Raw genomic sequence first — 25,680 nt, 5'->3', positions numbered from 1 at the left:
GCCTACAATGCGTACCCTTAGCTACAGCCCTGGAGAATAAAAAAAAAAATGTTTGAATTGGTTCATAACAAATAATTGAGTATGAGAAACAATAAACCTGATTTATGATGTAATTTACTTATAATCAATGTTTATTGTTGAATTTATAACCTTATTCCATAATCTAAATTCTTTATGTACCAACTATTTTCTAGAAAATCTCATTGATATTATAACAGATGTCTGTCATACAATACCTAGATCTGGCAAATCTCCTTCATCGTTAATTAGATATCCGAAAAAGAGACACAGTGAAGTATCGACAATTTGACAATATTACAATACATAGAAAATGCATTGAAGGTGATAATCAGCATTTCGTCCAGTAATTATGGACATGAATCAAATGCATCCATAAAAATTTTGTTATTTTTGTATTCATCATGAATTCATGAGCTGACAGAATATATGTAGAAAATGCTCTAATCAAAATTATGAAGCCTTAAAATTTAATTCAATAAGTCGGCATTTTTATGAAATATAGATTTTCGAAAACCACTACGGAAAATAATAATAATTGAATGAGGTTTAGAATAAGATAAATTTTCCAAAATCCCATCTATAGGAATTCGAACTTAATTTGACAATAAATCGTTATTTATTGTCAAATTAAATGACCTTCACCAAAAAGCGATGGTTCGTCGTTACGAACCATCGCTTTTTGGTGAAGGTCAATTTACACTTCTTGGGAACCATTAATTTAAAATTTTTTCGACTTTCTAGAATGAGAATGTAGACAACTATATGGAAAAACCAAAAAAGAGTAATTTAGAACTTCTTTCAAGGGTATTTGTCACATCGTTCATCGAGAAGAATATTCCTGAACTATGTGTATTTGTGTGATTCCAAGAATAACCTGAAGAATGGAAAATATAGGAGTTTTTGAGCGCTCATTCATATAATTGCACTCCTGGAGACCAGTAAACTGTATATCGAATCATTTTTGAGAAATCAGTATGGAAAGCTAGCTATAATAAAATCAGCGTCTCTTATAGTTGTTTATAGGTATGCCTTATAGAAAATAATAATAATAATAATGATACGACATACGACATACAGCTGTACCTAATTCTCTATCATAAAAAAGTACTACAAATTGCAGAATTTCGCGAAGGTATTACTTATTAAATCTTCAATGGGTGTAGCTTTTGAATTGAGATTTATTAATAAATAACTCAAAATAAAATATATGAAAATGTCAAGAGTTTTGTCAAAGAAATTATCAATGGATTAAAATGTGAAAGGTTTGATGTCGGGAATACTCTCAATCTAGGGTTTTTTGTCTTCTTTGAGGACTTGAGGAGGTGTTGAGAATTTTGTTAGCACGATAAATTTTTCTTCACCTACGACTCCAGTTGGATTAATCTTCTCCCCGATAACTCTTACAGTTTTTATTTTGGGTATAAGGGTCGTTCAAGTAAACCGCTACTTAAACGTAAAATTGACTAAAATAACGAAAAATGTAGGTTGGTATTTGGAAATTTTGGGTTTTGAAGAATTTGAGTAGTCCAAGTTCATGATTTTCTCATAAACACTCTGTATATTTTTGTTCCAAACCGAAAACAGTCAAACATAGGTGACACTTATGTTGCTTCATATTGGAATAAAATGATTCTTCATGAATTTGCGGCAATACTTTTGTTTTTATAGAATTATCATGATTATTGTGATAGGATGCAATCATTTTCAACATTCTCCAAGTATACTATCCTCTCATGAACTCCATTTTCATCAATGAATTGTTCAGAAATATCAATATCTTTTTCTAGATGAGTCTTGAAGTCATTTCTAATATCTGAACATTCAGTAGTTCTGAAAAAAATGAAACGATAATGTACTAATATTGTATTTCAATTTTCAGAAATTGCAAAATTCTACACTCTAGAAAAGATCAGTTCAATAATAAGCAAGCTTTATTCTACTCTGAAGAACATCGACTTATATGAGGTTTTCACTATTATTCGTTTTAAAAAATTTGTCATTGCTGAAAGACCTTTTTTTAAAGATTTTTGGAATGAAAAAAAAAAGAATTAGATGATGATACATACGTTATATAACTTTCCCAACAATCATTTGTTTTTTGATGAATTTTCATACAACATTATTATACAAAAAATCCTGTCGAAGGCTGCAAATGCATTTTTTCTAAATTTAAAAATGAAGACGTTAAAACGTATTTTGAATTTTTGCATGTGGTAGAAAAGTCGGTAAATCAGAGGAAAGTTTGAGATTGCTTTACTCGACCTGAAAAGTGGTGAGATTTCAAAAACAATGAGGAGATAGGAGTTGTTGAACTTTGGCATCTTAAATATTCCCAAATAAATTTTCATTCTGTTTTCAATAGTACTAGAAATAATGAATCTTTTAAACTAAAAGTAATACGAGGAGGAAAACATTACCTCTGACCATCACATTGTTAGAAATCTGTTTATAGTTGTAGAGACCTAAAATATTTTAAGGAGAAAGATCGTCTCATATCCCAACATGAAAATTTTCAGCTCAAAATTATTATTGGTTTTCCATAAATGCTTAATAGGCCATCACGGCGAATCACCCTGTATATCCATTAACAAACTTATCGAACCTTCCTCGAAAATTTTTGGTTTTTAGTTTTTTCATTTCGGTAGTTATTATGTAAGGAGGGACATAATTGAATTTGAGGATGGATTCGTCATCAGTTAGTCTAACCTTATACCTAAAGGGTGTTTTTTTTTTAGAGCTATAGAACTTTAAATTGCAATAAAACAGCGATAGATTATTCGATTGATATGAATTTTATTTATCCGCAAGATAATCTTGTGGCATTACATTTTAAATATGATGCCTGGCATATGACCGCCACGGCTGGCTCGGATGTAGTCCAATCAGGACGTCCAATTTTCGAAGACTTTTTCCAACATTTGTGGCCGTATATCGGCAATAACACAGCGAATGTTGTCTTCCAAATGGTCAAGGGTTTGTGGCTTATCCGCATAGACCAATGACTTTACATAGCCCCACAGAAAGTAGTCTAGCGGTGTCATGGGCGCCCGCAGAAATTTTTCTCAGGGGGGGCAAAATGAAAATTATTGAAAAACGATAAGGCGTCCATGATTGTCGTAGGCGACATCAGTATTCCGTTTCTTTCTATTTCTGTATTTATATTTATCACCAGCGTCTACTCTGAATTTCAAAAGATCACTAGAATTGGTACAGGGTGGACAAAAATACAATAGTTTCGTAAAATAACGCATAATATTCTTTATTAGTTAAATTAACAATACTTATTGTCTAGCGCTAATTGGTTTGAATGTAACACCCTGTAGTTTGTTAAATTTTTAGACTAATAAAACTGAGCTGTTTCCAAACATGTTTGGTACTTGTGGTGTAGCAGACAGAATATGAAAGAAATTATTTCTTATTTTTATACATTTTTATTAATCTAAAAATGTAACAAACTACAGGGTGTTAAATTCAAACCAATTGCCGTATTTTTGATAATATTGTCAATTTAACTAATAAAGAATGTTACGCGTCACTTTATGAGCACACACAAAACTATTGTATTTTTGTCCACCCTGTACCAATTGGAATCAATATGTGATACATTTTTGGAATCTGCTCAGCCAGAGTAATCGGAAAATTGAGACAAATTGGGGTGTTCCTTTAAAAAAAAATGACGCTGACGTCATTACTCGAAAGTAATTCACCCTTTATATTAGATTATTATTTTAAAATACGGTAAATTAAAATAAAAAATCGACGTGTTTCAGGATTATTTCTTAAAATGGTCTGTTTAGCTAAAAATGAATTTTGTTCCATACTTAACGGTTACGGACGCAGTGTATAAGATGAATTTATAAACAAATTGACACGCATGGAGTGTTTTCGGTTCCATGAATTTTCTCCACCCAAGAAGTGCTCAATGCGCCTAAGAAAGTTTTCAATTCCAAAAATACCTCTGCCGATTATGGATTATATGTATAGTATGTAATTCCATTGAAAACCGGAAAATAGTTGTGAATCTATTACTTTCCTTTTTTCCTTGCCCTTTGGATTGAGAAAGTAATATTGAGGGTGTTGTGCTGAAAAATGAGGCATTCAAAATCTCAGGGGGGGCCATGGCCCCCCCTGGCCCCCCCCTGCGGGCGCCCATGAGCGGTGTTAAATCACAAGATCTTGGAGGCCAATTCACAGATCCAAAACGTAAAATTAGGCGGTCACCAAACGTGTCTTTCAGTAAATCGATTGTGGCACGAGCTGTGTGACATGTTGCGCCGTCTTGTTGGAACCACAGCTCCTGGACATCATGGTTGTTCAATTCAGGAATAAAAAAGTTAGTAATCATGGCTCTATACAGATCACCATTGACTGTAACGTTCTGGCCATCATCGTTTTTGAAGAAATACGGACCAATGATTCCACCAGCCCATAAAGCTCACCAAACAGTCAGGTTTTCTGGATGTAACGGTGTTTCGACATACACTTGAGGATAAGCTTCACTCCAATTGCGGCAGTTTTGTTTGTTGACGTAGCCATTCAACCAGAAGTGCGCTTCATCGCTAAACAAAATAAAATGGACGTAGTGCGCGATACGTATTCCGCACAGAACCATTATTTTCGAAATAAAATTGCACAATTTGCAAGCATTGTTCAGGCGTGGGTCTATTCATGATGAATTGAAACCAAACTGAGAATAAATCACTTGACAGCTGTTAAATCGATCGCTATCTTGAACAGTAATGCGAACTTAAAGTTATATATCTCGAAAAAAAACACCCGTTACTTTGAAACCATTCCCGGTACAAAATTCGAAAAATATGGACATTGTGTACTGTTCCTGAAGAATTGTAGATTGTCACCAAAACTAAAGCTCCCTTGATAATACTTCAAATTCCTAAAAATTCCTGAAATTAAGGAGCTTATAGGGAAAAATTTCCATAACAATTTATATGAGAGCAATTATATTAATTGGTTTTCCACTGAATTTAGGTATTCGCACGTATCCATCACCAGATATAGGTACATTATAATTTGTATTGGACTTCCCTGGTGTATCTACCAAAAAAAAAAACCAACACTGAAGCAATAAACTTTATTCAAACTAAGAAAAAAAAGTTAATCGAATTGTTTTTCTCGATATCATCTGTAGACACCTTTAATTGTACCCGAAAAGTATTATTTCAGTCCTCCGTGATGCTTAATGTTAATGACATTGACGTCGAACTCTATAATATACACTTGTGGATGTCTGAGATGACATCGATCTGTTCATCAATCGACTTTGAAGTATTTATTGTGGTTTAATTTATGCACTGACTAGTGGTGTTGAAATGGTGAGACGTATTTCAATCTGCAGGAATGATGCAGAAGATATTGGGGTATGTATTCTATAATATGTTCTTGGAAGGATAGATTAGGCTGGAGAAAAGACTTTTTTATTTCAATACCATGAATTTAATATTATGTTAAAACTGAAAACCGATTGATTTATTATTGAATGAGATAATAATTTAGGTAGATACGCTTCAGATTCAAAAAGGTTATAAATACTTCCTCTCTTTATTTTTCACGAAAAATGTGTTAAAATTTATTTTTGGAAAACTTTTTTCAAATTATTGTTAGTTATATCAGATATAGTTATTAAACCTGAAGAGTGTGATATGTGTAGGTAGACTAAATATTCATCAAGAAGAAAATTAATTTACATTACTTTTTAAAAACATATTCATTGGAATGAAAACTTTATAAAATACGTGGACCCATGATTTCCAAAAATTTTTTAATAAAAATTCATGCACGTTGATTTTTAAAGAGAATAATTGACTCAATTGGAAATTTGCAAGAAATGAAAGCTTAAAGCTGGTAATGCTAGCGGAAATATTGTTGTCAAGAAAAACTGGAAAGAAGGTGAGAAATTAGAAATACAAGAACCTTATTAATTTTATTGGTTCCTGAGGAGTATAGAATCTTCTTTGAATAACTACCTCATGGAGAAAAAGAATAATTCAATAAAATCTGCAATAAAAATATTTATTTATTGTACAAGACGATGAATTTGTACTTTATCTTTGTGAGTGTCTTTTAGCGTCAGTTGATCGCGCTTACATTACAATTTTTTGGAGTGCTCTTTCTCAAAAGGATACATACCGGGTGATTCACTGCAATGACCTATTAGACGTTTATGGAAAACTAATCATAATTTTGTGCGGAAAATTTGCATGTTGGGGTTTGAGACAATGATTTTTCTCTCTAAAATATTTTTAGATCTGTATAGGGTGTTCATAAGAAGATTATGAACTTGGACAACTCAAATTCATTAAAACTCAAGACAAATTTGAACCTATACTTTTTATTGTTTCAGTCAATTCTACGTAAAAAAATGGGTGTTACTTGAGCAAACCTTATATACCTAAAATGAAAACTTTAACAGTTATCGAGGAAAAACCGCAATTTCTAACTGTGTGAAGTAGTCTGTGACTTAGAACAGAATTCGATGTTTTGATAACTAAATTTTATATTTCATTAATTTTTCGTTGAGGGATCCATAAACCAATAAAATTTTCAATTAACAATAATAGATTGCAATTCTTGAAATATGAAATTCAGTTATAAAAACATCAAATTTTCGTTCCATACACTGTTTTCCGGAAGTCACAGACTAATCCACTCAGTTAAAAACTGCTTGAGATCCTCCTTCTTTTTATGTGTAGATTTGACTGAAATAATAAAAAATATAGGACCTAATTCGAAAATCTTGAGTTTCGATGAATTTGAATTGTTTAAGTTCATGATCTCCTGATGAACACCCTGTACATCTTTGTTCGTAAACTGTCTTATGGTCCTACATATTTGAAGAATCGAAAATGAAAAGGGTTTTTCCAAAAAAAATTTTTCTGTAGAAATATTGAAAACAATGTGAATCCTTGACGTCGCCATTTTTTCATAAGAAACCTATGAACCGTTGAGTTTTTAACCAAAGATTTCATATAGTTTAGGCACAGGTAGCATTCGATATAGGTACACTCCCATCTGGAATTGCAGTAGGTAATTTTATCAATAAAATATTCAAATCATACGGAAATTATTACGATTAAAAAAAATGATGTTGATGTTATTTATTAATTCAAACATGCTATTTCATATAGAAGTTTTTTTACGACTACGATGAAATTATTATTTTCAATGTTATTAGTCTTCTGAGGTATAGGGATGTTGCAGGTTGTAGGTATAGGTTATTAAGTTATCATACATAAAGGGTGTTTTTTCAGAGCTATAGAACTTTAAATTGCAATAAAACATCGATGGATTATTCGATTGACATGAATTTAATTTATCCGCAAGATAATCTTGTGGCATTACATTTTGAATATGATTTCTGGCATATGATGTAGTCCAATCTGGACGTCCAATTTTCTAGGACTTTTTCCAACATTTGTGGCCGTATATCGGCAATAACACGGCGAATGTTGTCTTCCAAATGGTCAAGGGTTTGTGGCTTATCCGCATAGACCAATGACTTTACATAGCCCCACAGAAAGTAGTCTAGCGGTGTTAAATCACAAGATCTTGGAGGCCAATTCACAGGCCCAAAACGTGAAATTAAGCGGTCACCAAACGTGTCTTTCAATAAATCGATTGTGGCGCCGTCTTGTTGGAACCACAGCTCCTGGACATCATGGTTGTTCAATTCAGGAATGAAAAAGTTAGTGATCATGGCTCTATACCGATCCCCATTCACTATAACGTTCTGGCCATCATCATCGTTTTTGAAGAAGTACGAACCAATGATTCCACCATCCCATAAAGCGCACCAAACAGTCAGTTTTTCTGGATGTGACGGTGTTTCGACATATACTTGAGGAATAGCTTCGCTACAAATGAGGCAGTTTTGTTTGTTGACGTAGCCATTAAACCAGAAGTGCGCTTCATCGCTAAACAAAATAAAATGGACGTAGTGCGCGATACGTATTGCGCACAGAACCATTATTTTCGAAATAAAATTGCACTATTTGCATCGTTGTTCAGGCGTGAGTCTATTCATGATGAATTGCCAAACCAAACTGAGAATAAATCACTTGACAGCTGTTAAATCGGTCGCCATCTTGAATAGTAATGCCAACTTAAAGTTATATACCTCGAAAAAAGCACCCTTTAAAATATAATTTTTTGGGATTTTTCTATTTGATTCTTTAACATTTAGTCTTTGAAATTCATTGAATGGATAATCAGCTGAAAAGATCAATGCAGTACCTATGGTACCTATTTTTCCTCCGAATCTCATGAATCGTGCTTTTCTTCTATCAATAATTGTTGGAATAAAGTTTAAAAATCTTTCTTGAACGATTCAAATATGATTGAAAATGAAACAGTAAATTATTTAGGATTTCCCGATATTCTGATTTTCAGGAATTTCGCACCTAATGTGGAAAAAACACATCGCAATTATCCCAGTTATTCACACCTAATATCTAGGTTTTGGTTCATTATTTTTATGACTTCCATAAAGACAATTTTTATGGGTATGTATTCTATGAGAAAGGAGGAAATAATAAATCATTGTGTGAAATTTGTAGGGACAAGGAAATTAATACATACATAGATAACCAAGAGGCTACGACAAATCCGATAAAAGGAATAATATACAGAGTATTTCATTTGAGATAGATATCGAAGTTATAATTAGGTTTAAAACTTTGCTTCCGCCGTTTTGCAATAGATGGCTGTAGTCGTAGGAATCGAAATAAATAGATCGTAGATGTCATGCAATAAGCTTAGGTGTTTGTAAACATAACGCCATCGAAATATTAGTCGACGTGTGTCTGCATTCTAAAATTATTCTTGATTAAACATGTCTGCCAAATTCTCGTCATTTGCGGGAGGTTTTAGTTTTCTTTTTTAATCTACGGCTGATGCTCATCGAATGCTCTCAAATACGTATGGTGAGGCCGCTATTAATGAAAAAACGTGTAGAGAGTGGTTTTAACGCTTCAAGAACGGTTATTTTGATGTCGAAGACCAGCACGGCGGTGGAAGAGAGAAGGTTTTCGAAGATGGAGAATTGCAGGCATTACTTAATCAAGACTTGTGTCAAATGCAACAAAAATCGGCAGGATCATTGGTTGTGCAAAACTTTTCAAAATGCCTAAAAGTCATGGAAATGATTCAGGAACAGGAAATTGGGTGCCGTACGAATTGAAGCCGAGATATGTTGAACGGCGTTTGTTTGCTCGTGAACAGCTGCTTGCAAGGTAAAGACGAAAGGGATTTCTGCATCGCATTGTGGCTGGAGATGAAAAATGGGTTCATAACGATAATATCAAGCTTAGTAAATCATGGGGATATCCCGGCCATGATTCCACGTCGACAAACAAACCGAATATCCACGGTTTCAAGGTCATGCTCAGTATTTGGTGGAACTAGGTCAGCGTAGTGTGTTATGAGTTGTTAAAACTGATTGATACAATCACAGGCGATTGTAATCGAACGAAATTAATGAGTTTGAGCCGAGCATTGAAAGAACAACGGTCGCAATACAAAGAGAGACATAATAAATTGATTTTACAGCATGACAATGCTCGACCCCATGTTGCGAAAGTGGTCAAGAAATACTTGGAAACGTTGAAATGGGAAGTCCTACCCCAACTCCTGTATTCTCCAGACGTTGCTACCTCGGACTATCACTTTTTTCGATCAATGGCATATGGCCTGGCTGACCAGCACTTCCGGTCTTATGAAAAAGTAAAAAATTGATTCGATTCGTGGATCGCTTCAGAAGATCATAATTTTTTTTAACGCGGGATTCGTACGCTGCCCGAAAGATAGGAGAAAGTAGTGATGGACAATATTTTGAATCAAAAATGTATAACCAGTTTTTCACGATAAAGCCTCGAAATTCTGAAAAAAACGGCGGAAGCAAAGTTGTACGCCTATGTTTATATAAAGGGTGTTTTTTTCGAGGTGATAACTTTAATGTGGCATTACTGTTCAAGATGGTGACCGATTTAACAGCTGTCAAGTGATTTATTCTCAGTTTGGTTTGGCAATTCATCATGAATAGACTCACGCCTGAACAACGCTTGCAATTAGTGCAATTTAATTTCGAAAATAATGGTTCTGTGCGGAATACGTTCGCGCATTACGTCCATTTTATTTTGTTTAGCGATGAAGCGCACTTCTGGCTGAATGGCTACGTCAACAAACAAAACTGCCGCATTTGGAGTGAAGCTAATCCTCAAGTGTATGTCAAAACACCGTTACATCCAGAAAAACTGACTGTTTGGTGCGCTTTATGGGCTGGTGGAATCATTGGTACTTCTTCAAAAACGATGATGGCCAGAACGTTACAGTCAATGGTGATCGGTATAGAGCCATGATTACTAATTTTTTCATTCCTGAATTGAACAACCATGAAGTCCAGGAGCTGTGGTTCCAACAAGACGGCGCAACATGTCACACAGCTCGTGCCACAATCGATTTATTGTAAGACACGTTTGGTGACCGCCTAATTTCACGTTTTGGACCTGTGAATTGGCCTCCAAGATCTTGTGATTTAACACCGCTAGACTACTTTCTGTGGGGCTATGTAAAGTCATTGGTCTATGCGGATAAGCCACAAACCCTTGACCATTTGGAAGACAACATTCACCGTGTTATTGCCGATATACGGCCACAAATGTTGGAAAAAGTCATCGAAAATTGGACGTCCAGATTGGACTACATCCGAGCCAGCCGTGGCGGTCATATGCCAGAAATCATATTTAAAATGTAATGCCACAAGATTATCTTGCGGATAAATAAAATTTATGTCAATCGAATAATCCATCATTGTTTTATTGCAATTTAAAGTTCTATAGCTCTAAAAAAAACACCCCTCCGCACTAAGTCTTTTCCCTTAGTTCGACATACCTAACCCAGAGTTTCTCCCTCATTCAAAGAGAAATAATTAAATAACAATATTATAACATTATTTATATGGTTTTTCCGGTAGTTTATGGGAGTGCATAAAAAATTTTCTCGCCAACTGGATTATTCATGTAGGCGTGGTTGGTGTCAGTTCTACTGACTTTAGTGTTAGTTGCTTCTGGTAGAACTTAAATGAGATTATTAACCGAGATATCGATAATTTAATTAACCTCCATGTCTGCTTCTATATCATTATGTCACTGTAGCAAACTTAATTTTTAATCAGTCAGTCCCAGAGGTCAGCATAAGCATGAGCATAACAAACTGGTTCAAAATACGAAAGGAATAAAAAAGATTTTATATTGACCGATTCCTGGTACCAAATGCTTTGACATATCAGGTGTGTGAATAAGTCTTTCCCGTTTTTTTTCAAATTTTGAGCCTTTATTGTGAAAAAATGGTTACAAAGGAATTATTGAAAGTATTGGCCATCGCTAGCTACAACTTTTCCCCATCTTTCTGGCAACATACGAATCCCGTTGCGAAAAAATTCGACCGGTTTGGCCTCTATCCAGTCATCCACCCATTTTTTGGCTTCCTCGTAGGAATGGAAGTGCTGGTCAGCCAGGCCATGCGTCATCGATCTGAAGAGATGGTAATCAGACGGAGCAATGTCTGGACTATACGGCGGGTGGGGTAGGACTTCCCATTTGAGCGTTTCTAAGTATGTTTTCACCGGCTGTGCAACATGTGGGCGAGCATTGTCATGTTGCAAAATAACTTTGTCGTGCCTGTCGGAGTATTGTGGGCTCTTTTCTCGCAGTGCGCGGCTCAAACGCATCAATTGTCGTCGATAGACCTCGCCTGTGATCCTTTCATTCGGTTTCAGAAGCTCATAGTAAACCACACCTAGCTGGTCCCACCATATACAGAGCATGAGCTTGGCGCCATGAATATTTGGCTTGGCCGTCGATGATGATGCATGGCCGGGTAGTCCCCATGATTTTCTTCGCTTCTGATTATCGTAACGGATCCACTTTTCATCGCCAGTCACGATACGATGCAGAAAACCCTTTCTTTTATGTCGCTGAAGCAGCTGTTCGCAAGTGAAAAAACGCCGTTCGACGTCTCTCAGCTTCAGTTCGTAAGGCACCCAATTTCCTTGCTTTTGGATCATTCCCGTGGCTTTCAAACGCTTGGAAATGGTTGTTCGGTCAACTCCCAATGCTTCAGCAAGTTCTTTTTGCGTTTGACACGAATCTTCATCAAGCAAAGTCGCCAATTCTTGATCTTCAAAGATTTGCGGCCGCCCGGAACGCTCCTTGTCTTCCACGTCGAAATCGCCACTTTTGAAGCGTCGAAACCATCCGCGAACACTTGAATCATCGACACAACCTTCTCCATAAGCTTCCTGAAGCAACCGATGCGCCTCGGCAGCAGATTTCTTCAAATTGAACCAATAAAGTGAAACTTCCAGCAAATGACGTCGACTCGGCTCAAATTTCGACATTTTCACGATTTCAAAAATTTATGATGCGAAAAAATTTCAACTAATGTGTTAGTGTGGAATTGTTGACAGATGAATAAGCTTTGATTATGACATATGTAACCATTAAATACTCGCACAGTATTGGTGGCGCCATCTCTTACAAAAAACGGGAAAGACTTATTCACACACCTGATAGTTTTCGGTACAAATATTCACCAAACCATATGACATTGACTTACAATTTGCGAGAAAGGCCTCTGTGAAGAAAAGTCATCTTTATTCAGATGAGAAAATTATGTTTATAACTTTTACAACAGAGAATCGAAACTTTTGATTTTGATTCGATAGTAAACACTTTAGCTGATGTATCCGCCAATATAGGATTTCTAGCGTATTTGATAAATATACGAGTATGTTTCCATCGTAACTGATAAATTTATTATCTGCAGAATGAGAAATCACAGTTTCATCGGACACTTTTTCCATTTCAAGGTAGACGACAAATGATGTTAAAAAGAGTAAATTAGAGTATGCCAAGGGTCAGGGTTTGAAATCGTTATATTTCTGAATTAAAAATTATAGAATGTGCAACAAAATGTTATCACATAATGTTTAAGTCATAATGAGTTACAGAATAACAACAAATCGAAAAGGAAGTATTGAGATTCTATTATGCAATTGAGTTTTTCGTTAAAATTCTATAAATACGATTGATATTCATGGATAAATACATTAGGAGGATTATTAGGTATATTATTTCGAAAATACACTGCGCAAAAAAATAATAATAAATAAACATTCTGAAAATCTCAATTTTGATGAAAGTTAACTCTACATTGACTTTATATAGTTATTTATAATACAAGTGCAGAAGGCATTGGTATTCTTCCACGAGTTCAAAATTCAAAAACGAGCCACGAAGTGGCGAGTTTTGGAATGAACGAGTGGTAGAATGAGCCTTCTGTACGAGTATTATACATTATTTTCTCTAATTCATTGCATTTTCGTTGAAATTAATGAAATATTTCCATAAATATAATTTAGTGATTTTTGCATTGAAAAATGTTGGTTGGCAGAACTGATTTCTTTAAGGCAAATTGATGAACTGACAGATAAAGCCGTGGCGGAAAGTTCGGAGTACCAACATAGAATAATAAAATATAACCATGAAAACTGTGCGTTTCTGATATATTCTCGCACGATTTTGTTCTACAAGATGTGGAAGAATGAACGGAATAACCACAGAATTAGAGAAACTTATTTTTTATGTTCTCTCGGGAAGGTTTTGAACGAAACAAGATACATTAAATGGAAGAAAAATTCAGGATTTCACCGAATCTTATGTCAAAGAAGAGAAATAAACAATTTTCAAAATACAGAAATGCTAATAATTGATTTAATACTTGGTATTAATGAGGGATCTTAAAATGTTTTGATCTAATCCTTCCCAGATTTCTCAGAGTTGGATTCCTAAGTCATTAAGAGTAGCTGGATGATTTTCTGAACTTTTCAGCCTTCTATTGAGGTTGTCCCAAACCTGCTCAACCGGATTGAGATCTGGACTTCTTGCTGGCCATTCCATTAGACCACTAGGTCTGTGCGCGCAGTCAAAGATATTCCACCTCATACCATAATCGATCCTCCCCCGAAACCAGTAGTATTCAGAAAATTGCACTGAGATGTCAATTACAATGATAGAGGCAGAATCTAGACTCATCTGTGAAGAGAACTCTTTCCCAATCAGCCTCTTCCCAATGGATATGCTCTCTCGCAAAATCCAAACGAGCCCTTCGATGGGCTGGGGTAAGAGCTGGGCCTCTTGCCGCGACACGAGGCCTTAAATCATATTCTCTGAGGCGATTTCTTATTGTCTGAGTGCTAATTTGCACCCCATGAGTTTGCTCAAGCTGATTTTGAAGGAGGCGAGCGGTTGCAAACCGTTGTCTCAACGAAGAAACTCTCAAGTAACGTTCTTGAATGGCAGTTGTTACCCGTGGTCTACCCTGTCCTGGTCTTTGGACATTCATACCTGTCTCCCTGAATCGCTGCAACATTTTGGACACACTTGTATGGGAAACTCCAAATCTTTCTGCAATTCTTGTGTATGTCCACCCTTCTTCTCGCAAAACTATCGCTTGGGCACATTCCTCTTGGGTCAAATTGCGTGTTTCGCGTTGCATAGCGATCGAGTGTAGAAAATCAAACGATAGAAAAACTATTGATCACTAGAATTGATCGAGAACAACTGATTTAAGAATGGAGCCAATACATTCAAAATCTGATAATCTCATCTTTTTTTATTCCTGCTGGGAAAAAAACATCTGTATTGAAGAAAAACGTTGAAAGTGGATAACATATGCATGCATAATTCTGATAAAAATAATTATCATTGAGAACACCTTCAGTTGTAGAATAAATTTGAGATTTCCATAATGTGCGTTAATTTTTTTGCGCAGTGTAATTAGACTCACGCATACAAATTTACGATTTCGGAAGTGTCGTTGTGAATCATGCAAATTTTAATTCATAAAACATGAACTGTGTTTTATGATTCGGTGTGAAAAGGCATATGACGTATTTCTCATTGAAAAATAAGTTTAGTTGATCATAAAATAACTGTCGAAAAAATCCCTACGGCTGTTTCCATCAGAATTTCACACTTAAAAAATGTTTTTCTTCGAATCTATTAATGACCTCATGGAATTGTACAGTTTAGATAAACAGGGAAGTAGATTTTAATAAGAAATCTTAATATTAAAGAATCCATGGAAATAGTTCGATCCAGAGTATTTCATATTACTAAAGGACCTGGCAGCTGCCTAATGGAAAAATTGTTACCGGTTAATTTTTCGAATTTTGTATAATGAAGAGTGTTTTTTTAGAGCTATAAAACTTTAAATTGCAATAAAACAACGATGGATAATTCGATTGACATGAATTTTATTTATCCGCAAGATAATCTTGTGGCATTACATTTTAAATATGATTTCTGGCATATGACCGCCTCGGCTGGCTCGGATGTAGTCCAATCTGGACGTCCAATTTTCGATGAATTTTTCCAACATTTGTGGCCGTATATCGGCAATAACACGGCGAATGTTGTCTTTCAAATGGTCAAGGATTTGTGGCTTATCCGCATAGACCAATGACTTTACATAGCCCCACAGAAAGTAGTCTAGCGGTGTTAAATCACAAACATCTTGGAGGCCAATTCACAGGTCCAAAACGTGAAATAAGGCTGTCACCAAACGTATCTTTCAATAAATCGATTGTGGCACGAGCTGTGTGACATGTTGCGCCGTCTTGTTGGAACCACAGCTCCTGGACATCATGGTTGTTCAATTCAGGAATGAAAAAGTTAGTAATCATGGCTCTATACCGATCACCATTGACTGTAACGTTCTGGCCATCATCGTTTTTGAAGAAGTACGGACCAATGATTCCACCAGCCCATAAAGCGCACCAAACAGTCAGTTTTTCTGGATGTAACGGTCTTTCGACATACACTTGAGGAGTAGCTTTACTCCAAATGCGGCAGTTTTGTTTGTTGACGTAGCCATTCAACCAGAAGTGCGCTTCATCGGTAAAAAAAATAAAATGGCGTAGTGCGCGATACGTATTCCGCACAGAACCATTATTTTCGAAATGAAATTGCACTATTTGCAAGCGTTGTTCAGGCGTGAGTCTATTCATGATGAATTGCCAAACCAAACTGAGAATAAATCACTTGACAGCTGTTAAATCGGTCGCCATCTTGAACAGTAATGCCAACTTAATGTTATATATTATACCTCGAAAAAAACACCCTTTAGTTGACGCGTCTGAGCGTTTTCGAATAATTCTTTCGACCTACAGAGCCGCTGCTTCATTTTCAATGGTCCACTCTGTATATGACAAATAACATTAATTTTCAAATGATTCTCGATGAATTTTGCCCAATATAATAATTACGCTTGTTAACAATGAAACAAATATTTCGAAATGAGGAATTCCACAAAATCATCGGAGGGGAAATTCTACCAATAATCAGTCAAAATCGCAAAGACATGCAAGAAAGAACTTTCATTCATCTCCTTACCGCTGGTAGTAGGTACCACCCCACCAGAATTCACCATTTCAAGAACCCGCGACTGATAACTCTGCCTGATCGGTGTAATGGACGTCGTTTCAGTACGTCTCAGTGTTCTGCTACTTTCTTCTCGTCCTGCGACGAGCTCATCTTCCAGCGCCGAGGTTAGAAGGACGTGATGCCTGCTGATTTAATTGTGAGACGCTGTGATCTATCGATATATGTACCACGGCAAAGCGATTTAGTCAGGTAGCGGTTCGTATCTCGAGGCAGACATTCATGTTTTTTCGTGTTTGTGGCTCACCCCTGTACATACACATTGGATAATTCTTCGTACTTTTAGGCAGTGATTGGTTCTTCGAGACTCTTATGTGTTTTTTGTGCAGGTGTTATAAATTTTTGTTCTAAGGATAATATGCGACACGCTTGAGAATTTAATTGGTAAGATAACATATTTTCATGTTTTTAAATTATACAGGGTGTTCCCAAATTGAAGGTACAACCGAAAATCATTTTGCGAAAAAAAAGTCCTATAAAGTTTGATTTCTTCATATAGTAACTCATCTACCTCTTAATTTAGGCATATATATTCCAATTAATAGTTTTCATCATGTGATTTTTTCTGGAACAGTGCCCGTTTCTTTCCTTCAGAACCTTTTTTTGGAGGACGAATGGTAGTTTAGAAAAATGTAAAAAAAAACATTGATCCAATACTACACTTTTTGGTGTCTTGTAGTTTTGTCATATCTGCTACCATTTCGAGAAAAAAAAATCAAACAATTCTTTAGTCATTCTGTTAGTAAGCTGTGAATAAATTGATTATAAGTTTTGATACTTATTTAACCAATTTGTAGCGAAGATTTGAAAACAGCTAAAATCATCAAAAAAAAGTAGGACTAAAAGAAACACTCTGTATCCCGTAAACAAAACGTTTGCGGGCCCATGTTTATAGGAATTTTTTTCTCAAGATTATACAAAGAATTTTTCATTCTATTTGTACCTACAATTTGGGAACAACCTGTATATATTTAGTCTGGGACATCAGCATATTCTCAGATTTTTCGTTATTATAAGAAATATCGAATTTGATTTATTGAATTACTGATTTGGATTTGGATGCAGAATTTATAATTCATTTCATATTCAATTGATTCAATCGAGATTTAGAATTTTCGACGAAATGGCTCTCTGAGGAGTCACTTTGAATAAAAACATCAAATATCATTTTCAAAATATCCAATAATCCTTTGAAGAGGAACTACCAGTTATTTTCTATTCTACCATACAAACTTTAAGTTTTCTTTTGAATATGAATACAACTAAATACATATATCATTTTGTTGGGTTTGAATCAAGTGATTTGTAGATGTGTGATTCAAATTTGTAATTCATTTAATTGAGATATAAAAATATTTGGGGAACTTTCTCACTAAGAGGTTACTTTGATCACAAAAATCATTTGCCAAGCATCAAATAACCCTTTGAAGAAAAATGTATCCGATATTTGGTATTCTCCCATACAAATATCAAGATTTTCTATATACGTATTCTACAGGATACATATATCATTTTGCACAATATGAATCTTGTGTTTCGTGGTCTTGTGTTTAAAATTTGGAATTCAATATCCACGAAAAGCGAATTAGAAGTAAAAAATATTCTATTAATATTATTATTCCATTACAATTTTGTAGATGTACCTCATGATATTTTTCAAGGAAGGATTGTTTTCTCAGATTCAATTTGAAAAAGTGTAATAAACTGTGATATAATGCATTGTGAAGTTGAGTACCTTCAAGTATCTGAGTTAATAAAGATTTGATTTGAAACTTAGAACATACAACACTAGGTTAAAATTCTGTCACAATTATAAAGGGTGTTTTTTTAGAGCTATAGAACTTTAAATTGCAATAAAAAAACGATGGATTATTCGATTGACATGAATTTTATTTATCCGCAAGATAATCTTGTTGCATTACATTTTGAATATGATTTCTGGTATATGACCGCCACGGCTGGCTCGGATGTAGTCCAATCTGGACGTCCAATTTTCGATGACTTTTTCCAACATTTGTGGCCTAATATCGGCGATAACACGGCGAATGTTGTCTTCCAAATGGTCAAGGGTTTGCGGCATAGACCAATGACTTTATATAGACCCACAGAAAGTAGTCTAGCGGTGTTAAATCACAAGGTATTGGAGGCCAATTCACAGGTCCAAAACGTGAAATTAGGCGGACACCAAACGTGTCTTTCAATAAATCGATTGTGGCACGAGCTGTGTGACATGTTGCGCCGTCTTGTTGGAACCACAGCTCCTGGACATCATGGTTGTTCAATTCAGGAATGAAAAAGTTAGTAATCATGACTCTATACCGATCACCATTGACTGTAACGTTCTGGCCATCATCGTTTTTGAAAAAGTACGGACTAATGATTCCACCAGCCCATAAAGCACACCAAACAGTCAGTTTTTCTGAATGTAACGGTATTTCGACATACACTTGAGGATTAGCTTCACTCCAAATGTGGCAGTTTTGTATGTTGACGTAGCCATTCAACCAAAAGTGCGCTTCATCGCTAAACAAAATTCGCTTATGAAAATCGGGAACAACGGCAATCTCATTTTGGACCCATTTGCAACCTTTGTTCAGGAGTGAGTCTATTCATGATGAATTGCCAAACCAAACTGAGAATAAATCACTTGACAGCTGTTAAATCGGTCACCATCTTGAACAGAAATGTCAACTCAAAGTTATATACCTCGAAAAAAAGCACCCTTTATCAGGTACAATATTTGCCACTTTTTTTCAACATTCGTAATCTTAAAACAGTTCGCCCAACAACCTTTATTTTTGTCGGAAACTTGTAACTAAGTTTATCAAACATTTAAATTAGATTAATTCTATAAATTGATGCCGAGGTGTACATAAATCTATAGAGGAACGAAATGGACGATCTCTATATAAGTCGATCAACAAACATATTGCCATTGCAGAAGCTCAAAGTCCCTACATGAGCGGAACATGGATACAAACAACATATTGCAATACTCTATTCATTAAATGTCTGAATGTTGCTGTCAAATTGTTTGAATTACTTCTTTCAAGTTACTGTCGAAATGGTGGAAAAAATGCGGCAATTCTATTGGAAAAACTGGTTTAAGTGTGTAACCATTAAAATTCAGTTTCATCACACCCTTTTGCAATAATTTATTCCTTGTGTAGAATCAAGAAGTCACCTAGATATTTCAGTGAAGGATAATGGAAAAAGAATTTCCGAAAGTAGGCATACCAGGGAAGATCTACACTAAGTCTGAGTAATTTCGTTTTGAAGAGCTTATTGCTGCCTATACAATGGTAATTTTGAAAGTATAGGGTGTTTTTTTTCGAGGTATATAACTTCAAGTTGGCATTACTGCTCGAGATGGCGACCGAGTTAAAAGCTGTCAAGTGATTTATTATCAGTTTGGTTGGGCAATTCATCTTGAATAGACTCATGCCTGAACAACGCTTGCAAATAGTGCAATTTAATATCGAAAATAATGGTTCTGTGTGGAATACGTATCGCGCACTACGTCCATTTTCTCGTCGACAAAATCGTCCATCAGAGCAGTTATTTCGATAAACCATGGAACGTTTTCGCACCACGTTTACTCTTATTGATAACTCGCATCCCCAGAGACGCCGTACGGTGCGTACAGAAGAAGCTATTGTAGCATTGAGGAAGACCCGAATGAGTCTATCCTATATCGAGCACAGGAATTGGATCTGTGTCCATCCACTTTATGGAAGATTTTGCGGAAGGATCTTGGTTTGCGTGCTTACAAAATCCAACTCGTGCAAGAATTGAAGCCAAACGATCATCAATTAAGGCGTAGATTCGTAAAATGGGCCCAAAATGAGATTGCCGTTGTTCCCAATTTTCATAAGCGAATTTTGTTTAGCGATGAAGCGCACTTCTGGTTGAATGGCTACGTCAACAAATAAAACTGCCGCATTTGGTGTGAAGCTAATCCTCAAGTGTATGTCGAAACACCGTTACATCCAGAAAAACTGACTGTTTGTTGCGCTTTATGGGCTGGTGGTCTGTACTTCTTCAAAAACGATGATGGGTAGAACGTTACAGTCAATGGTGATCGGTATAGAGCCATGATTACTAAATTTTTCTTTCCCTTATTGAACAACTATGATGTCCAGGAGCTGTGGTTTCAACAAGACGGCGCAACATGTCACACAGCTCGTTTCACAATCGATTTATTGAAAGACACGTTAGGTGACCGCTTAATTTCACGTTTTGGACCAGTGAATTGGCCTCCAAGATCTTGTGATTAAACACCGCTATACTACTTTCTGTGGGGCTATATAAAGTCATTGGTCTATGCGGATAAGCCACAAACCCTTGACCATTTGAAAAACAACATTCGCCGTGTTATTGCCGATATACGGCCACAAATGTTGGAAAAAGTCATCGAAAATTGGACGTCCAGATTGGACTACATCCGAGCCAGCCGTGGCGGTCATATGCCAGAAATCATACTTAAAATGTAATGCTACAAGATTATCTTGCGGATAAATAAAATTCATGTCAATCGAATAATCCATCGTTGTTTTATTGCAATTTAAAGTTCTATAGCTCTAAAAAAAACCACCCTTTATATGGTTGATGCTGAATCAGAAAAGTTTTCAAACCCCCTTTACGTCCTCCGGTGGTCAATCTGCGCCTTATCTTTCTGCGTCTGCGATATTCACATTATTCGTTTAAAACACCGATCCAAACCATTCTCTCCTGATACTATTTTGTCAGCGTTTTTCTTAAACTTTTTCACAGCATACAGCGTTTCCTTTGGCACCACTGCTATAATTTTCTGATAATATTGTGATTAGGAGTTATAGTTGAAATAAAAGGGGAGAGGGGAGCATGGAGGCATTCACCTCCATGGCTCCCATGACCTCAGATCCACCAGTATTTATTTTGTTATTAATGTTTTTTGTTATTGATGTTTTCTAGGTATATGTAAATGAATAATTAAGTATTGAAGATGAGTTTTATTCCATCATTTTTCAGATTGTTTATTCGAGTATCAATTTTTTTGCACGTTGACAAGCATATATTATTATTAACCCAAGGTGTTATTTCTTCTATTTAATCTTTTGGCGTGTACATTGAAAGGACAAAAATAAACAGAATGAATCAATAATTTTTTTCCAGAATAAATTAATCAGAGTTTATATTGGAAAAACTCAAATACAAATAAGCGCTATATATTCATGTTGTTATTACGTATCAGAAGATACTATTGTGGAATTTTACTCTGCTATTCTCTTCTCCAAAATTAAAATTTCATGATGCCATTGTTCATGATGAAATGATAGAACCTGAGTAGTGTGAAATTCAAATAGGTATTTGACTGATTTGAGAATATCAATATCAGAAATAATAGGTGAAGTTAAAACAAAATTTCTAATGGGGTTATGTACAGGTGTCCCAAATTCATTGCTCACTCGCTGCTCATCTCGAGATTGAACAAATGTTCAAAGACCACCAATCTCTTTTTTCGAAATGATGAGATATCAAAAAGCAGATCATTGATTCATTCACTTGGTACAGGGCGTTTCTGAAAAATTACTGTTTCGAATATTTCTCTATATCTTGGTTTCAAGAAATTGTGAAACTTTTTTTCAGTGATTTTATGGCTTAAATGATATCCATAACAGATCATAGAAATTAATTACTATTTTAGAGACATAGAAGAAAAATGGTGTTTTTTAAATGGGACATCCTATATTTTTCGAAGCAGTTTTATAGTCGCAAATTTGTCGAAAAGCATCTCGTTACCAGTTTTTCAAAAATATCATCCGTCTCAAAGATATTGAGTTCTTTGACTTTATTTTTGAAAACGGACACCTTATAAATAAATTTTTTTCATTTATCTCATTTTGTATCTATTCTATAACTCAAATCAAGTAATATAAAGTGTGTCCAATTTCAAAAATACTTCTCTATATATCTTAAACGGTGAATAATTTTTGTTATGATTATCACATAAACCATAAAAATTAGTGAAAAAGTTGTTTTAGAATTTTTCGTTAATCTCTTACAGAAAGCAGGATATATCGAAATATTTGAAGCATTCATTTTTCAGTAACTTGAGAACGAAGCAAGACTTTACGATCTGATTTCTGATATCTCATTATTTTGAAAAAAGAGATCGGGGGTCCTTGAAAATTTTTCCTCTGAGTGTTATGGTTTTCGAGATGCTCTCAATGAGCATCAAATTTGGGTCAAAATCGCATTTAATATTAGTTGGTGAAATTTGGATCCAAAAAGCTGGGTAATTCAATTTAATTTAGAGCTAAATCCTTAATTGTAGGGAGGAAATCTTTTTTTATACATGATAATAACTTTCGAATAAATTTTCTTCAATAATTCCATTCGATCTATGTTGACCATTGTATTATTATTAAACTTCTTATTGGATACAAAATGGCGAATGCGCACGAATTAAAAGATAATGGATTTCAAATTATAGAACAAAATTCTTATCTTTTGATATCTTGAGTAAACAACATCGGTAAGTTTGCAATTCTCTTGGCAATTGGAACATTTTTTCATTCAATATGAAGTCATCAGCCTTGTATCGATTTTTTCCCTTTAATTGTTCCTTAACTAATTAACTATTAATTTTCTCCTTTCTTGTGCTGAATAAAAAGATATTTCAATAATCCATTTATGTTCTAATATTAAATCGTTGATGAAAATTTTTCGAAAATGTGTGGAATGATTCTAGTTTAATGTTCCTCATAACTCTACTCTCCCCTAAAAACCCCAAAAAAATTTATTACAATTAATTCAATTCAACATCGCTTTGGAGTTCAAAAACATTCTATCTAGATTATTTTAATCCTAAGTTGATAAGCTGAAAAACGGAATCAAAAATTTTGTTCTGAAAATAACAATAAGAAATCATGAAAAGTGTTCTTTAAATTATAAACAAATTAAAGTCGGTTGATTAAATTGAGTGCTCAAAAACATTTCACCAATTTTATTCGAATTTGTCATTTCAGTTCCACACAGCTGGTATAATGATATCTTGTAGTATCTGCAAATATTGCTCTCCATTTAAGTTACAAAAAAGTCCTACAACATTATCTCCCAAAAAACCAGTCCACATGTTGAATTTTTTAGGATATTGCGTCAAATTTTATTATGTCGAGATCAATTTCTAGCTAGTGAATGATTGTAGTGGCCTTGGAGAGAAAATGAGTATTCATCGGTAAACATAACATTTTTTTGCAAATATGTTTCTAGAATTTTGTCTCTAATTATCTCACAAAATTCCATTCACCTGAAGTTTTCTTGGATAATTTCTTGGGTACTTTTCCATTTATAGAATTTATATGAGTGTTCTTTCAAAATGTCTAATTGAGCTGCACTTAGGCTTATTCGCTTCTATAAAGACAAATACATTTAAATCCTTCTCAACTCTTTCTTCAGAGGGGAGAAGGGTTCCTGTATCGTCATGATAACACTAACTTTAAAAAAGGTAGCTAAAGTGTTTACTATCGAATCAATATCAAAAGTTTAGATTCTCTGTTGTGAAAGTAAAGGGTGTTTTTTTAAAGCTACAGAACTTTAAATTGCAATAAAACAACGATGGATTATTCGATTGACAAGAATTTTATTTATCCGCAAGATAATCTTGTGGCATTACATTTTAAATATGATTTCTGGCATATGACCGCCACGGCTGGCTAGGATGTAATTAAATCTGGAGGTCCAATTTTCGATGACTTTTTCCAACATTTGTGGCCGTATATTGGCAATAACACGGCGAATGTTGTCTTCCAAATGGTAAAGGGTTTGTGGCTTATCCGCATAGACCAATGACTTTACATAGCCCCACAGAAAGTAGTCTAGCGGTGTTACATCACAAGATTTTGGAGGCCAATTTACAGCTGCAAAACGTGAAATTAGGCGGTCACCAAACATGTCTTTCAATAAATCGATTGTGGCACAAGCTGTATAACATGTTGCGCCGTCTTGTTGGAACCACAGCTCCTGGACATCATGGTTTTATCGTTTGAGACCAATCACGGTTCGGAGAACTCAAAAATTTTGAAAGAAAGTGAATGATTTGCATTATTTCTAATGTTATAAAATATTATCAACTCAATCGATTTCTATCAATATTCTATCATTATAAAAATATCGATTCTTTGTTTTTCAGAACTCCTAATATATTTCAATAATGAAACATTTTGTACTGCTCTTCGAATCTTTCTATATTGACAAAAAATTAGATGGAAAAAATTTATAACAGAATAAATTTTAATATATTAATATTTTACTCAATGAAGTCAAACTGCCTGCTATATTGTAGAAATTTACAATAGTTCATACTTGAATCGAGATAATTATATACTGATGACAGATGATCATTGTTCATATAAAATAAAATATCATTACTGATTAGCTTTTTTTTATTGCTTTCATTAATTGATATGATAATTCACAAAAATATCCTCCAATTTCCGATGTCATGTTTATTTATGATGGTTTTTTGGTGGGAATAGACTTAAACAATAACAGAGTCTAAAATGCGTTTTTTGATTGAAACTACTAATAATGAAACTTTTGAAGGAGTTTTTAATTATATGCGAGGACATGAATTCTTCTCAACCATTACAATAAACAAACAACATGGAAAGTATTTTGAATACTGTTCGAAACTCTCATCATATTTATATCCAACCATTATCTGGCATGAATTGAAAAAATTACTTGGATTCTAGTTACTCACACATTAATAAATATTGATATAGTAAAAAATCGAAGTGCTAAAAGTGAAACGAACCGCAAAATACTTGAAACTGTATGGTCTCAACGAAATTCAGTTTTAAGCTGCTTAAGAACATTTTCATAAATACAGTATTTCACAGGACTTTCTAAATATGTTGAAACATTTCAGAAAAAACATACGTCGTAATTTTTATTGGACTGGATATGAATTTATTGTCTGTAAATAAGAAATATATGTATGCGTTTAATGTTTATTGTCTCATCCTGTATTTCGGTAATGCAAACAAAGAACAGAGCAACTTGCACATTATATGGTTCATTATTTTTTGATAGAAGATTTCAAATCAAGAAACATCGATTTACGAAAAAAATCTGAAAATCATTGAAATGAAAGTAT

The 25,680-nt window shown here is 34.7% G+C and overlaps 1 protein-coding gene across 2 annotated transcripts in view; it reads left to right on the top strand.

Moving 5' to 3' along the window:
- Positions 1 to 5,248: 5,248 nt before the first annotated feature.
- LOC123675584 (scavenger receptor class B member 1) overlaps positions 5,249 to 25,680 on the top strand; it is a 129,471-nt gene continuing 109,039 nt past the window's right edge. Inside the window, exon 1 of one of the 2 annotated variants that reach the window (XM_045610962.1) lies at positions 5,249 to 5,399. In XM_045610962.1, coding sequence (XP_045466918.1) covers positions 5,352 to 5,399 — 48 coding nt within the window. In that variant the 5' untranslated portion in view covers positions 5,249 to 5,351. Of the gene's footprint in view, positions 5,400 to 16,553; positions 16,923 to 25,680 lie in introns of those variants that run through there. The other variant, XM_045610964.1, reaches the window with a different exon arrangement.

This window comes from Harmonia axyridis, chromosome 3, assembly GCF_914767665.1.
Source record: "Harmonia axyridis chromosome 3, icHarAxyr1.1, whole genome shotgun sequence".
In the NCBI taxonomy this organism is placed as follows: Eukaryota; Metazoa; Arthropoda; class Insecta; order Coleoptera; family Coccinellidae; genus Harmonia; species Harmonia axyridis.
The sequence above is the reverse complement of the archived record's forward strand: the minus strand, read 5'-3'. Positions and strand labels throughout refer to the sequence as shown.